Source organism: Camellia sinensis, chromosome 2 (genome assembly GCF_055761805.1).
Source record: "Camellia sinensis isolate YWXY chromosome 2, ASM5576180v1, whole genome shotgun sequence".
Taxonomy (NCBI): domain Eukaryota; kingdom Viridiplantae; phylum Streptophyta; class Magnoliopsida; order Ericales; family Theaceae; genus Camellia; species Camellia sinensis.
In genome coordinates this window covers 85,073,013-85,089,948 of record NC_138962.1, presented here as the reverse complement: position 1 = coordinate 85,089,948, position 16,936 = coordinate 85,073,013, and the positions used below count along the sequence as shown (strand labels likewise).

Here is a 16,936-nt window from a genome sequence, read left to right as displayed (position 1 = left end):
TCCATTTTCCCCCCTCTTTTTCCCCCTTCTCTTGCCTATATAACTAGCCTCCCAGCTCTGTAATAAGGGTTAGAAAATTTTCCCTTTAAGCTCCCTTGTTGTATCTCTCTCTCTCTATACTTCCAACCACTAAACCTCTCAAGTCCTACACTCATTTCTTCATCAACCCATAGCCCCACCCTTCCATCCTCCATTCCAGCAGCTTGAGGTTGTTCTCTAGAGCCTAGGAGTGCTGCATCTTGGTCCAAAAGGCTGCCAAAGTTTGGTCTTCAAGGGTGAGCACCATTTTCCCTCTTTTTAGCTTGTTTTTGTATCCTTTATAAGCCATACTTGCTTGCTGTTTTGGGCTCTGACCCTAACTGGGAATAGCATTATTTTGAGGTGTTTTTCATGTTTGTTTAAGGGCCACTCACTGTTTGAGGCCTCCTTGTTGCACTTGCTTCATTAGCTCCCTTGTATGCCATTTTCTTGTGTAATATTTTTGGGCTATTTATAAACTGTTTTGAGCTCTGTCATAAACTGTAAAGTAGCTTATTTTGAGCCCTTCTTCAACATTTTTAAAGGGCTCATCACTGTTTGTGTCTTTCATTTTCCACTTACCTTTATATCTCTCTTTTGGCTCCATTTTTGCATGATTTGTTAGCCTCTTATACTTCTGTTTTTGGGCTCTGGTCCGAACTAAAAATGACCTTATTTTGACCCCCTCGTCATGTTTCATTAAGGGTCTTTCACTGTTTGAGGCATCCTTTTTATACTTTGTGTTATAGCTCTCTTTTTGGCCCTATCTTGCATAGCATTTTTAGCATGCTTATACACTGTTTTGGGTCTGGTCACCAACTGGAAAATATCATGTTTTGGGCCCCTCTTCAACTTTGTTGAAGGGCCCTCTCTTGTTTGGGGTCAGAAGCTGTGATTTGCTTCTTTATCTCACATTTAGGGCCATTTTCGCATGCTAGCTTAGCCCCATTTTTGTTCATCGTTTGGCCTTACTTAAAACTGTAAACAGGCTTGTTTTGGGGCTGCCTTTAATCTTTCTTCACATTTCATGATCAAATAGTGCACGTTTTATATAGCTATAGGCCAATGCATAGGCCTAGTTTTGTATTTCGGTTTCATTTCATGCATCGGGAGCCATGTTTCCATGATTCGGGACTGTTTCGGGTCATATTTTAGCGCTGCAATTTGCATGTTTGCATGTCATATTTCATACCTTGCCATGTCTTGTTAGAGTGGCATTTGGTGCCTTAGGGTCGGTCCTCGGTTTGCGTGCATGCGTGCACGCATTCCGAGTTGTCTCATTTTCATCTCATGGCCTCTTATGTGAGCGTGGCTGAGGTCCACTCATGTTGGTGTAAGCCCATATTGCATTGTGTATGCCATTTTATTTCATAGCATTGCGTATGCTAGGTTGTATGTTAGCGCATTGTGTATGCCATGTTACCTCGTGCATCGTGTACGCCATTTCATAGCATTGTGCATGCTAGGTTGTATATTAGTTGCATTCATGCATGTCATGCATATTGCATCATGTTTGGGATAGGAGTTAGCCTGAGCACGGGAAACGAGGGACGTTTCGTACTTCGAGTGACGGAACGTGTCTCGATTCCCTGTCGCCGACACTCTGGATTGCCCATGATGGAGTTAGGTCTTGTTGTGTTTTCATGTGCATTCATTTCATATTGAGTCATGCAATTCGACTCCTCGGCCATCATGCATCGAGATGCGTGATTGGTGGTACGAGGATCGAGGCATGCATACATTTGTGAAAATACATTGCCATGCCCCTTTCCTGCTCTCTGTTGCAGCAAATCAAGAATCAGCAGTCTTCCGGGGCTTGGCACGCTTTTTAAAAAATATTGCAAAACAGAGGCTAATTGGGGCATAACAGTGGATTTCCGTGTAAAGGCGACCCGGATATGCATCATTCATCATCTGAAGAAGAGTCAAGGCAGTCCCTAGCTTGCATGCCAGTTTATTGTTTTCTTAGATAATTTGGTAATTAATTAGGATTTTTGTACATATTTGGACTGTATTATTTATTTGGACTGTACTATTTATTTGGGACTGCATTATTCTTTCGGACCCTCTGCGTGAGGGCACAACTGTAATAAGTGTGCGTGCGTGTGATGTATGTCTTCTAACCCCACGTCTTTCTCCCTTTTATTTACTAGCTTATGATGGTTAGATTAGGGCATGTTTAGCATACAGTATGATAGCATGTTTGCATTCATTCATCTGTTTTGCATGCACCGGGCTCGGTGCATCATACTAACTGCATTGTATTTTCAATTCTAAGTTGAATACATGTTAGCTGTAGCATTTCATATGCCATGTTTAGAATAGCCGAGCCTGCTATAGTTGCATTTTTGCATGTGTTGCATTAGGCATTTCTGTATAATTAGGATCATGCATGGATTTCTAATTAGCTTATGTTTTGGCTTGGAGTACTCGGTAAGTTTTATGCTTTAGCATCCTTGCATGCGTGTGAGTGACTGCCATGAATAGCATGCTTACCATGAGGCTATATGCTTATGTGATATAACTGCCTGAATGCCTGTGGGTGAAGGTTAGGTTATTTGAATTGGAACAATTCATCAAATGTATGTTTTAAGCCCACTAGATAGTGGCAAAATCATGTTTTCTAAGCCCACCCGAGGGTGGCAAATCCACGTCTTAGCCTACTTGCGGGTAGCACCATCAAACCATTTTCAAATAAACAAACATGAAATGTTTTGTTCCAATTCAGGCGATCCAATCTATACTTGTATGTTGTGCGCATCACATAGTAAACCTAAGCTAATAACCGGAATAAGAACACACAATGTTTTCAAAACTTGATATCATGGTTAGTAGAAGCCGATCTTTGATCGGGCGAGTAGGGGTGCTCACGAAGTGACCTTCCCCAATCGTACCCAAGTTCCCGAGCCGAGGCAACTTTGGTGATGACGGACACGTGGCCTTAGGCAAACGAGTCAGGGTTTCCTAAATTTTTCCAAAATAAAATATTTAGGTGGCGACTCTGTATCTGGCAAAGCAGTCCATGTTTGGCACTTCTTTCAAAAAAATCTGTTTTCTCAAAACGATTTGCCGGATTTGGACTCTTTGGTTCAGACTTAGAACCGTGACAATTTGAGAGTCCTGAACTGTAGTGAGCCCAATATTGAACGGAACGGGGGAGCTCGTTCCTCTCCCGGGGCGTTCGGGGGACGTCTACAGTACGCTAAGACGTGAATTTGCCACCCTCGGGTGGGCTTAGAAAAGATGGTTTTGCCACTATCTAGTGGGCTTAAAACTCACAGTCAATGATTTGTTCCAATCCAAATAACCCGACCTTCACCTACAGGCATTCAGGCAGTTATATCACATAAGCAAATAGCCTCATGGTAAGCATGCTATCATGGCAGTCACTCACACACATGCAAGGATGCTAAAGCATAAAACTCACCGAGTACTCCAAGCCAAAACAGAAGCTGATTAGAAATCCATGCATGATCCTAATTATACAGAAATGCCTAATGCAACACATGCAAAAATGCAACTATAGCAGGCTCGACTATTCTAAACATGGCATATGAAATGCTACAGCTAACATGTATTCAACTTGGAATTGAAAATACAATGCAGTTAGTATGATGCGCTGAGCTCGGTGCATGCAATACAGATGAATGAATGCAAACATGCTATCATACTGTATTCTAATTGAAACATGCCCTAATCTAACCATCATAAGCTGATAAATAAAAGGGAGAAAGACGTGGGGTTGGAAGACATACATCACACACACGCACACTTATTACAGTTGTGCCCTCGCTCGGAGGGTCCGAATAAATAATATACAGTCCCAAATGAATAATACAGTTTGAATAAGTACAAAACCCTAATTAATTTACAATTTAAACTAGATAAGCTGTAAACTAGCATGCAAGCTAGGGACTGCCCCGACGCTGCTTCAGATGATGAATGATATATGCCCGGGTTGCGTAGAATTCCATCGCGATGCCCCAGTTTGCCTCTGTTTACAATTGTTCTTGGAATGCGTGCCGAACTCCGGAAGGCTGCTGATTCTTGATTTGCTACAATAGAGAGCAAGAAAAGGGCATGGCAATGTATTTTCACAAATGTATGCATGCCTCGATCCTCGTGCCACCAATCACGCATCTCGATGCATGATGGCCGAGGAGTCGAATTGTGCAACTCAATATAGAATGAATGCACATGAAAACACAACAGGGCCTAGACTCCATCATGGATAATCCAGAGTGTCGGTGACAGGGAATTGAGACACGTTCCGTCACTCGAAGTACGAAACGTCCCTCGTTTCCCATGCTCGGGCTAACTCCTATCCCAAGCACGATGCAATATACGTGATATGCATGAAATGCAACTAAGATACAACCTAACATACACAATGCTATGAAATGGCATACACGATGCACGAGGTAACATGGCATACACAATGCGCTAACATATGGCCTAGCATACACAATGCTATGAAATGAAATGGCATACACAATGCAATATGGGTTTACACCAACGTAAGTGGACCTCAGCCGCATTCACATAGGAGGCCATAAGATGAAAATGAGACTCTCGAGATGCGTGCACGCGTGCACACAAACCGAGGACCGAACCTAAGGCACAAATGCCGCTCTAACAAAGCATGGCAAGGTATGAAACATGATATGCAAACATGAAAATTTCAGTACCAAAATATGATGCAAAACATCCCCGAATCATGGAAACATGGCGCCCGATGCATGGAATGAGACCCGAAACATGAAATTAGGTACATGGAATGACCTATGGCTATGCAAAACATGCATTATTTGAACATGAAGTGTGAAGACAGAATCAAGAAAGCCCCAAAACAAGCATATTTACAGTTTTAAGAAAGGCCAAACAATGAACACAAATAGGACTAAGCTAGCATGCAAAAATGGCCCCGTAAGAGAGGTAATGAAGCAAGTAGCAGCTTCTAGCCCTAAATGGACAAGAGCCCTTCAACAAAGTTGAAGAGGGGCTCAAAATGAAGCACTTTTCAATTTACAACAAGCCACGGATCCAAACAAAAACAGGCCTAAAACATTGTGCAAGAAATGGGCCAAAAGGGAGACAAAGAGGCAAGTGATGGTTGCTGGCCTCAAACATAGGAGGGCCCTTCAACAAAGTTGAAGAGGGGCCCAAAACATGGTATTTTTCAGTTAATGACCAAACCCAAAACAGTGCACATGCAAGCTTAAAATACTATGCAAAATGAGGCCTAAAAAGAGGTTTAAACACAAAGAGCAAAAATGATGCCTCAAACAGCAAAAGACCCTTAATAAAACATGGAGAGGGGGTCAAAACAAGGCCATTTACAGTTCTGACCAGAGCCCAAAAATACAAGCACAAGGGGCTAACAAATCATGCAAAAATAAGGCCAAAAGAGGGATATAAAGGCAAGTGGCAAATGAAAGCCTCAAACAATGATGAGCCCTTCAAAAATGTTGAAGAAGGGCTCAAAATAAGCCACTTTATAGTTTATAACAGAGCTCAAAATAGTTTACACGTAGGCCAAAAATACTACACAAGAAATAGGCATACAAGAGAGGTAAAGAAGCAAGTGGAAAAAGGAAGTCTCAAACAGTGAGAGGCCCTTAAACAAAAATGAAAAAGAGCTCAAAAAAATACTATTTTCAGTTAGGGTCAAAGCCCAAAAGTGTAATCAAGAATGGCTAAGAAAGCATGCAAAAATGAACTCAAAAGAGGGGAAAAATGACTCACCCTTGTAGACCAATCTTTGACAACCTCTTGGCACAAGAAATGGTGCTCCTCGGCTCTGGAAAGTAGCACCAAGTCGCTGGAATGGAGGTGGTGGTGTGGTGCTAGGTGGTGGTGTAGAAATGGTGTAGGAACTTAAGGGTTTTGAGGGTTAGGATGTAGAGAGGGAGAGATGCAACATATGAGGCTCAAAGCAAAAATTTCTAACCCCCCAAAACCAGCTGGGAGTGCTGGTTATATAGACAAAAAGGGTGGAAAAGAGGGGGAAAAATGGGGGGAAAACAATTCAAGTTTCCCCCCAAAAGGCCAAACCCTCGGACATAAGGCCTAGAGGAAAACAAAATTCACTTCTAGGACACACTTGGGGAGGGGGTTATGGCCGGCTAGCTAAAAAGGGAAAAAAGGTCATTTCACCAGCTAGGTGGCCGGCCTTCTAGATTTTCTGGCCGGCCTGCTACTTTCAGGACAAAAAAAATGGGCTGCCGGAAAGAAAAGTGGGCGGTGGGTGTTTGGGAAGTCCAATGGTGGCCATTAAAGTGTCCAAATTTAAGCCCCGGAAGTTATCTTTCCAATGGCGCAAACCTTGCATTAAAATTCCTCCTTTGGAAAAAGTTATGCCAGTTTCCGTGAAGCCGCGCAGATTTGGTCCCAACCGGAGTGATGCCCTACTTCAATTAACTATATCTCCCCCGTCCGGAATTGGATTTAGGAGATTCTTGAGTGAAAAATGAAGCCCCGGAAGTATTATTTCCAACGGTGGTGGCCTCATAGCTTGATTCCAAGTGTGCAAATGAATAGGCCCGATTTGGCGAGGGCTGCTCGACTCTTTCTTAACGGTTCATGCCCATTTTCTCCCCCAACTGGATTTCTTCCCTCTTCTCCTCTTTTCTTCAACTTCAAACCCTAAGCAAGGTGTTTTGAAAGATTTTTTCAAATATTTCATCTCTCTTTCATTCTTTTCCACTTTGTCCTTGCTCGATTTACTGAAAAGCGCAACATTTGACAAAATGCGAGCCTCGGAACATCGTAAAACCTTTATTTCAAAAACGTTTTGAAAGAGAGGGTTTTATGGCTAAAATCTTTTGATGAAGGTTGTTTCGGTCCAAAAAGGGGTATGAAGTTGAGCTTTGACTCTCTCCTTGCCGAAGAAACTGAACCTTTCTCTGCACACCTTTCTCCACCATGTAAACCATCAGTCGCGTCCAAGTCTTAAGGGCGGTCAGAAATGGGGTGTCTACAGATATGGTTTGACTTTTTTTTTTGTGAGTTTTGATTTAATTTTAGTTTATTTGTCTTATAGTTTGTATTGAAATCTGATGTGAAATATGTAAGTACTTGAATTGTATTTTGAGTTTATTAGTGATAAGTTCATTTTTATGGGGGGATATGATATTAGGTTCAAGGATTGATCTTTCATAGAGACAAGGACATGATTAATGAAATTGTTTAGTGGGAATTGCAAATTATTGTTTTAAATGATTTTTTTTCTTTTCTTTATATAATTTTTTTAAAAAAATTTTACTCCACAACTGCTAGATTATTGCCGGACTGCTGCAGGATCATTTCCGGCATTAGAAAAGTCACCGGTTGCAATGAGTGATGGTGGTAGTGATATGAATAGATAAACAAATTAGATAGACATAAAAGTGACATGTGAACAAATAAGAAATGACATATGGACAAATAGGTGAACAAATAGATGACACTTGAATATATGTCATGTGGACATATGGATAGATATATAGGAGTAATATGATCAAATTATTTTATTATTTTAGCTTCAAAATGATAGAGTTGGGGATTGTTACTTAAATTTTTTTTTAAATTAGACTTATGACTGCTCCCCAAAAAATATTCCGAGTGTGCGTTATATTTTTTAATAAATAAGTTCCATCTTGTCACTACAAGAAATGTCACTTTTGGCTACCAAAATATTGGTCGCCAAAAGTCACTTATTTAGTCGCCAAAATGAATTAGCGACCAAAATTTTTCGTCGCTAAGCTCGTCGCCTTTACCTTGTCGGCGATAGTATTGGCGACTAAAATCTGTTTGGTCGCCGAAAGTGTACACATTTGGCTACTAAATTGGCTTTAGTCGGCAAAAGGTATGTTTCCCCTACTAAAATAATTGGTCGCCGATAATCAGCATTTGGCTACGACTTTGAGTTTAGTCGGCAAAATATATGTTTCTGCCACTAAATAATTGGTCGCGGAATTAGGCTTTTTGGCTACCAACCTGTGGTGGTCGGGGAAGGTTCACTTTTAGCTACTAAAAAATTGGTCGCCGAAAGTGCATATTTGGCTACTACTTTGAGTTTAGTCGGCAAAAGGTCTGTTTCTGCCACTAAAGTATTAGTCACTAAAAGTGCTACCATAATTTAAGAATAACTATTATAGACCAAACATTTTTGTCACCAATAGAATACATATTTTTAGTGACTAAGTAATTTTTGTCATTTTTACTTTTGCCCACTAAAAGTTTTGTAGCCAAAAGCCTGCTCACATTCACTTCTACATTTTTTGCCACCAAACATTTTAGTCACCAAATGACACCATATTTTTTCCGTGACTAAAAAATTTAGTAGTCAATACTTTCTTTATCTCTTTCTCAATTGTTTTAGCTACTAATTATTTGGTCGCAAAAAATTAATGGGTTATGTTTTTGCTACTAAATTCTTAGTCACCAAAACATTTGATTACATATTTAGCTACCAAAATATTTGGTGGCCAAATACGTTAACATTTTTTTTTTAATTAAAATATTTGGTGCACTTGTATCCATTATTAATCAGCATTCCTGTATCCATCAACGGTAAATATGTTATGAAGCATTCAACAACAATTACACACATTTCAGTTCCAACCATCCAAAAAATTAATATTGAACATCCACTTATATATATATATATATATATATTACAAATTTCATAAGAACCAAGTCTAAGCCCACGTCAATAATTTAATTCAATACATAATACTGGAATAACCAAATTCTTTGTGCACCTACAACTTTTGTACCACAACAAAAATTATATTATGTACTGCCACAAAACTATTATGTACCACGTGCTATGTTAATTGCTACCAACAAAATTTTTTTTACAAACCACTATATATGCGGATAGAGATATGAAAAAAATGCCCTCCCGTACTTGTCAACAAAAACATATCCACATTTGTATGTCCAAAAACATCTGCAAAAAAAGGGGAAAAAATCATTAGTTCGGTGCATGCAATGGCACTTCTGGACGACATATATATATCGTAATAATTTCAAACATTAAAAGACAAGGACAGTGATATCTATTAACTAATGCAAGACATCCAAACATGAACCCATCATGAGTTCTTGTTTTAGCTTTTTTATCTCTAAATCTATCGAAGTAAATTTTAGTACTTAAATGTGAAAGTAAATTGTGTAGGTATTATGAAATTACCAAAATTTTGGGTGTACTTACCATTTCATCCAAAAATTATTTGTTATAAAAATGTAAGAAAACCCATCATTACAGTTTGTCTGGTATCCATAAAACTCACTATGCTTATGCTTTTGTGACCTCCACGAAGCTTCCAGTTACGTTAGTTCAGTGTTTTTCTGACCTCCACGGATGGAAATTAATATGGTCTTTTTCTTCATAAAAGATTCTAATTTTCTCGATATAATCATTGAAATTTTGGAAACACTTTCCTTAAAGAATAAACTAATTAGTGGGTTTATAGATGTAGATATGCTTCTATTTGTGAATGAGTAATGCCTTGGGTTCTTTATAGGCTTATGGGGACGAGCTATATAAGATTATGCTTAACTATTCTTCCATTACACCATCTAATTTTGATACGTACCTTCAATACTTAGCTTCTTTAGTCCTAAGTTCCCTATTCTGTTGCTGAGGAATTATCCTCCCTTCAGCCAAATCTTGAGGCCATGTTATGTATATGAACTATCTATTGTTCAACTGTTGCACATTTTGTAGTGGTGATAGTTAAACTTATCAAATACACAATTGCGCCTAAACCTTAGCTGAACTTTACAAATCCTTTGTTCCAATTTCCAAAGGACTAGGTCAACAGGATATATCATTCGTCACATTTAGTTCTTGTCCTACTTACGTATTGTGGACACCTACATGTCACATATATCACCGGGAAGCTTCCTATTACGAAAAAACAGTGGCTCGGGGCCTGTTTTGCATTTTCGCCCCCCGAACCCCTTTTTTCGACAAAGTTTATGACATTTTCAACTCTAATTCCCAAAGTAGGTGTCCTATTTATGTACCGTCTGTCCGTAGATGCCACATTTATCACCGGGAAGCTTCCCGTTACCAGAAAATAAAATTTCGGGGACTGCTTTGCATTTTCGCCCCCCGAACCCCTATTTTCGACTAAGTTTATGACATTTTCAACTCTAATTCCCAACGTAGGCGTGCTATTTACGTACCGTCTGTCCCTACATGTCACATTTATCACCGGGAAGCTTCCCGTTATCAGAAAACAGTGTTTTGGGGGATGCTTTGCATTTTCGCCCCCCGAACCCCTTTTTTCGACTAAGTTTATGACATTTTCAACTCTAATTCCCAACGTAGGCGTGCTATTTACGTACCGTCTGTCCCTACATGTCACATTTATCACCGGGAAGCTTCCCGTTATGAGAAAACAATGTTTTGGGGGATGCTTTGCATTTTCGCCCCCCGAACCCCTTTTTTCGGCTAAGTTTATAACATTTTCAACTCTAATTCCCAACGTAGGCGTGCTATTTACACACCGTCTGTCCCTACATGTCACATTTACCACCGGGAAGCTTCCCGTTATGAGAAAATAGTGTTTCGGGGGCTATTTCGTATTTTCGCCCCCCCAAACCCCTTTTTTCGTCTAAGTTTATGACTTTTTCAACTCTAACTCCCAACATATGTGTCCTATTTACGTACCGTCTGTCCCAACGTGTCACTTTTGTCACCGGGAAGGTTACCATTACTTTTAAACACATATTCGAGTTACTATTCAAAATACCACTGTTGAAGTTTACATGTTACTCTAAACGAAGATTGAAATTCGCTATGTTTTTTTAACATGTTTCTACTATAGTTAATCTTAATCAAGTACATATTTTAAATACAAGTTCATTGTTAAGAAAACTCAATACCAAACTCTAGTAACTACACAAGAAATCATTAACCCCAAATAACTCACAAATTGATGACATTTTCAACTCTTCAAGTGAACATATTTAAACAAAGTAAGTGTGACATTAATGAAATTGTTCTTACCAAAAAACAAACGTCGGATGCCCAACTTAGATTCCCAAGAGTTGTGACAGTTTGGCAACTACGTTATTGAGATGCTCGACCTTTGTATTTGTCTCGTCCCTTGCCTTTTGTCCCTCCTCCCGCTCTTTCAACATCTCATTGGATAATTGAATGCGCTCCTCTTGTTCTTTCAACAGCTCATTGTAACATCTCTCGCACTCCTCTCGCTCTTTCATTAACTCGTCATGATCCTTTTGCCGCTCCTCACGAAGTGCCTCCACCTCAGCTCGCATTGCCTCCATGTCCTTATCGTGTGCTCGTGTTGCAAATATGGTAGACGGTTGTGGGCCACTCCCAAATCCAAGCAAGTACCTTTTCTTCTGTCCAAGCACTTGCCTTGAAATCTCCTCTTGTGTCAATGGCGTCCCCGACTCGATGGCAGCCGCTTGTATATTGACCATCTCTTGTTGTCATTTCAAATAAATAAGGGTTAAAAAACTTTGGCAACATATATGTATTATTGGGTACTAAGTACAAGAAAATATTGAATACATATATTTCCTTGTCACATACTTACATGCAGCTCACGGCATTTCGGATGGATCCAGTCATTCGTTTTCTTTGAAGTGTGGCTGTCCTCATAGAACTTTGGGAAATCCAACTCTCCATCTTTTGCTACCTGTTAGCACATCAATGTATAAATCAATGACACTTTATGCACCAAACAGACAAATTTCCATGAACAGATTTTTAAACAAATTGCTGGACAGATTGGGAGACAGATTTGGAGACAGATTTTTAGACAGATTTTCTGCCAGATTTGCAGCCAGATTCGAATTCAAAGAGATTATCATTAACAGATTTATATGAGCTATGTTACTAGACTAATGATTGGGTGTTATTCTTAAGTATGAGATGATCTTTTCCTTATGGGCCAATTGAATATGGTGTTATTCTTAAGATATTTAGACTGTAGTACTTAGCACCAAAGTTTGTCTTTCTCACTAAGAATTTTCCATCCAAGTTTAATGAGAAGAGATGCATTGTGATCTTTAGCTTTTCTAATACCTAGTCCCCCTTTAACTTTTATTTTTCACACAATATCCCAACACACCAAATGAACTTTCTTCCTGCTATCAGTGTCCCTCTAGAGAAAATTTATGTTCAATCTGTCAATATCATTACAAAGGCTCCTAGGAAGTTCCATAGTTTGCATGTTGTAACTGGGAATAATTGAGGTCATAGATTGAATGAGAGTGGTTCTGCCAGCAAGAGATAGATTTCTAGCTTTCCACCCTGAGAGTCTAGTCTTCATCTTTTCTATGATCTCATTGAACATGGTCTTGTTAACTCTTTTATGGAGAAGTAGGGATCCCAGGTATTTACCAAGATCTTACGTCAGGGGGATCCTACTTTGAAAGCTTAGGTCATAGCTTTATGTCTAGGAAGGTTAGAAGAGGCAAAAAGTTTAGATTTAGCATGGTTGACTTTCTGCCCAGACACATCACAAAATTCAATGAGAACATCCATGATAATTTCACAGTTGGGTTGATCAGCTTTGGCAAAGAGTATGAGGTCATCAGCAAAGAACAAGTGAGAAAGTGGGGGACTATTTCTAGAGGCTTTAATGCCCTTCCAAGTGCGATCTTTAACTTTGGAAGTGATCATGTTTGAGAGTCTTTCCATATAGAGTACAAAGAGGTAAGGTAAGGTAAGATTGGGTCACCTTCCCTTACGCCCCTTTCATTATGAATACCATTAATCACTTCTCCATTCCAAAGTATGGAGGAGTGGCTATTAGTAACATAGCTCATAATCAAATTAACCCAATCCTCATTGATTTTAAATTCAAACAGATTATGTCCAACAGATTTATATGAGCTATGTTACTAGAGATTATCAAACAGAATTTCTCAAACAGATTATGTCCAACAGATTTTTGCACATAGCCACTTATAATCACTTCAGATTATGTGTATTATAACATGTGTATGTACAGGAATATCTGTTTTTTGTGAATGTATTAACTTAAATCTAAAACACAAAGAGCTACAAGACTAATGATCTTAAGTGAAAAACAGAGTATAGTTTAGATTTTGGGCAGTATATATAGTTCAGATTGTGTATGAATTAGTGTAGACAGATTTAGTAAAACTATTGTGTATACTGTATTATAGTGTAGTATAGTGTACACAAATTTATAAATCTAAACTATACACAATCTGTATTATAGTTTAGACAGATTTTTAGAGTATAGTTTACATTTTGTAGTATAGTGCAGTATATATAGTTCAGATTGTGTATTATAGTGTAGACAGATTTATATATACTGTATTATAGTGTAGACAGATTATGTATTATAGTGTATTATAGTGTAAACAGAGTATAGTTTAGATTTTGCGAGACAGATTTCGAAAGAAAGATAGAGTATAGTGTAGGCAGATTTAGAATGCAAACATGTGGCAAGGGTATCATTAATAGATTTTTTCCAGACAGATTTTTTGCAGACAGTACATGTTTACTAACAGAGTTTAAAATATATATATATATATATGTGTAGGAGAACATAACATTTTTCATATCCAAACAACATATAATGGATTCAAGTTTTAAAAAAATCAAACTCACCATAGCAGCCATTGCGATAGGAAATGAGCGAGACCCATTGGTATGATTGTACGGCAATTGACTCCTATTACTCTTGCCAGCTTTTGACCGTTTCTAAAAATAAGTCAAGCAGATAAACAATTTTTTTGTCAATATTAAGGCATATCACATTTTCACATAGATATATGTACTCTATCTAGTCTATTATTTTACCTGGTGAGATGCATCTTGCCATGCCACATCGATCAAATGCTTCCAATTATCTAAACTCACCCATACGGGCGGATGACCATAGATCTCATCACGTGGAAGTCCTTCTAACAATTCGAACTCTTGCTTCAAGGTGTACCTCCAATCTTTGTACAACCCATAGGCCTTCTTATTCACAATCTCCTGTGCTTGTAAGTCATTGTGGAAATCGTCTCCAATTTGAAACTTGTCCTACATGCAAAACAAATTGAAATAGTAATCATTACATATTAGTCTTTCTTATTACTCACATAATACAATTACATATTGTGGACAAGTAATATTAGTTACAAGAACTCCTTGGATGACGGCAGCTTTTGTAGTCTCATCAAGATCCAGCCATGACTTCACATCTTTCAAAGGGCACAAGGTTCTAATTTGAATTCCTAACTCGTTAGTTGCTGGAGTGGCATACTTGCCAGTCATTGCATTCAACCCACGATCGATGTGAACATAACATTTTTCCCCTTTTTTGGCTCTAATTATTTTTTGTATGCCCTTGCCAAGTGTCGGTCCACGTACACGTAGGGGCTTCGAAGTCCCTGTTAACAACATAACATCATGAAAATTGCCTAAAATTTGGCTACAAAAAAACAATGGCAATGGCATGTGGTAATTGACAAATTTTATACACTTTATTCTTACCTACGCCACTCGACTGCATTTCGGATGGGGCTTGTGTCTCATCAGAATCAACCATTGGTTGGCTAGTGATATGATGAGATGGTCCCACATTTGATCGGACGGGTAGAACAGGAGACGGAGCAACGGGTGATCCTAAAGGAATAGCAGCTGGCGAGTCTGTTTCTGGCTGCGTGAGTGTCTTCTTCCGAAGCCGACCAGTCTTTAAGCCAGGAACCATTTTCCAATCTGCAATAACATAAGTAACACTATATACATGAACTAGACAAAAATAAGTCCGCTTGATTATTGCAGACAAAAATAATACATGAACTATACAATAACACAAGTAACACCATTTTCCATTTTCCAATATGCCATGATATGCCTGCTTTAGTTAGTTTGGACAAAAAATAATTTTGAAGGCATGAACTAACTCAACTAATTTAGAAACTAAGAAGTTCATTAAAAGCACCCCCAAATTCATACAGATACAAGGATGAGCTAGAGCTCAGGCAAAGTTCCATCCTCTGGTACTATCTTGCAATGCATTGCATTTGTTTGCATCAACTACGCCAACCAATAAAAACTGAAAAAGAAAATACATTGCCTACCTAAAGTAAGCTCTAAAAAAACCTGCACTTCTCAACATATCTAAAGCATATGATTCATGAAAATCTAGTATTCACAACTGCAGAGGAAAGATCAAAGTACAATTCAAGTAACTAAACTACCTCAACAGATATTCAGCGGCTTTGGCTCCTGTATCTTTTGAAATTAGGTAATCAAGAAGCACTTGATGATCATAGTGTAACTGCAAACAAGTTAGGAGTGCATGTATTACTTTATTTAATAACTTCGCCTGGTAAGTGAAGAATAGAACATAAAGGCATTTTCTTTGTATCAACGAAATAAAAGTATATACATTGGGATAAGAAGTCTTAGTTGTTCCCATTATCTATAAATATTGAACTTGCCTCTGCAAGAAAAAGATGGAATAGGTGTATGGGGTTGAAAAGGTTTGAAACATTATAAAGCATATCATCACATCTGTCTTGGCAGACCCTACATGCAAACAAAAAAAATCATTAAAGACTTCTTAGCAACCAATACTCTTAATAACCACTAAAACTATTCTAGCATGTGTTGCTTACTGTTTCTTGGCACCAAAGGACACGAGAAACAGTTGCAAAAGCATTTCAAATAGGATATCATCCTACAAATCAACAGTAGACAAGAAATTAGGATATAGCAGGTCTAAAGAAAGGCACATATTCTACGAACAAGAAATTAAACGATTAATAAATTAATATAACCATTCAAGCTACACGAGCAACTATATAAACTGAACTTAGGTTGACCCGTAGACTGCCTATCAATAGCAAAAAATATTCTGTGATTTTTTATCAAACTGAACTTAGGATATAGCAGGTCTAAACTATTTTTTATCAAATGCTCTTCTTTTGCTTCTTTAAAGTCAATGTCCATGTTCTCTCAATAGCAAAAAATCTTCTAAATTGGTAAACAAACAATACTCAAGAAAACCAACAACAATGACTTCAATAATACAAGTTGTCATGTAAGAGATATAGTCTGTGATTTTTCTTTCTTTCTTATTTTTGACAACTATGATGGCCTATGATTTTATCAAACTTATAATCCCAGGCATATCAGACTGGCAAAAGAGGATTCAGTAGCTGACCCTTTGCATTTCAAAGCCAGACTGTTCAAAATCTGTACACATACATATTACAATTGAATTCAAACTAACCCTTCCAAACTAACCCTTCCTTCATTTATTCATGGTTAACTCTTATTCTAATCTCTATCTATAAAACCATAAAATAGCAACAACAAAGCATAAACAGAGCAGAGGCAGCCCCAAACTTGAACCTAAAAACATCCACACAGTTGCAGCACAACAAAAACCCATTGCAAAACAGAGCAGCAACCAGGCAAAACCAGCTTTACAGCCATACCAGCCATACCAGCATAGCTGCAGCCAAACAAATGCAGACCAGCTCAGAGCTTCCTATATCAGATGCATTCCACCAAAAGGCACCATTCAGTTACATTCCACCAGCACACCCCATAGTAACCCATTGCACAAACTGCCATGCTGACCATTAAATACACCAACCATTCAGATCTTCAATGAATGCAGGTTTAACTGGGCTCAACTCACAATCTGACCAGCATAGCTGCAGCCAAACAAGATGCAGACCAGCACCCTTCCATTTGACAGCAGCCCAACAAAACACCACATTTAAAGTAGGCCAACCATTTGACAGCAGCTCCAGAGAATGTACTCCAGGCCCCCTTAGAAAACATTCTACTTAACACAGTAAGCAGCAGTTAGATACCAAAGCTACACCATAAACTTCACTACCAAAGATACACCAAAAATGCCTCCCACTACATTCTGGACAGCAACCCTTCCAGGGCAGATCAGCAAAG

General features: G+C 38.6%; 1 protein-coding gene and 1 long non-coding RNA gene across 2 annotated transcripts; both read right to left on the bottom strand.

The window, feature by feature from the left end:
* Positions 1–8,634: 8,634 nt before the first annotated feature.
* Positions 8,635–11,465, bottom strand: LOC145819610 (uncharacterized). Its single transcript, XR_014360359.1, has 2 exons — positions 11,024–11,465; positions 8,635–8,953 (listed from the first exon to the last, which is right to left on the bottom strand). It is a non-coding gene; the product is annotated as an uncharacterized LOC145819610 (long non-coding RNA).
* A 79-nt stretch (positions 11,466–11,544) lies between these two features.
* Positions 11,545–14,396, bottom strand: LOC114284805 (uncharacterized). The gene is made up of 4 exons (XM_082913555.1): positions 14,150–14,396; positions 13,823–14,050; positions 13,631–13,723; positions 11,545–11,681 (listed from the first exon to the last, which is right to left on the bottom strand). The coding sequence occupies exons 1-4, from the start codon at positions 14,282–14,284 to the stop codon at positions 11,568–11,570; spliced, it is 570 nt and encodes a 189-aa protein (XP_082769681.1). The 5' UTR covers positions 14,285–14,396; the 3' UTR covers positions 11,545–11,567.
* Positions 14,397–16,936: the final 2,540 nt, after the last annotated feature.

Coding starts and splice junctions, on each gene's coding strand:
- LOC114284805 (XM_082913555.1), bottom strand. CDS start 14,284: ATGACTGGCAAGTATGCCACTCCAGCAACTAACGAGTTAGGAATTCAA. Junction 14,051..14,149: donor CCGTCATCCAAGGAGTTCTT/GTAACTAATATT, acceptor TTTTGCATGTAG/GACAAGTTTCAAATTGGAGA. Junction 13,724..13,822: donor GGCAAGATGCATCTCACCAG/GTAAAATAATAG, acceptor ACTTATTTTTAG/AAACGGTCAAAAGCTGGCAA.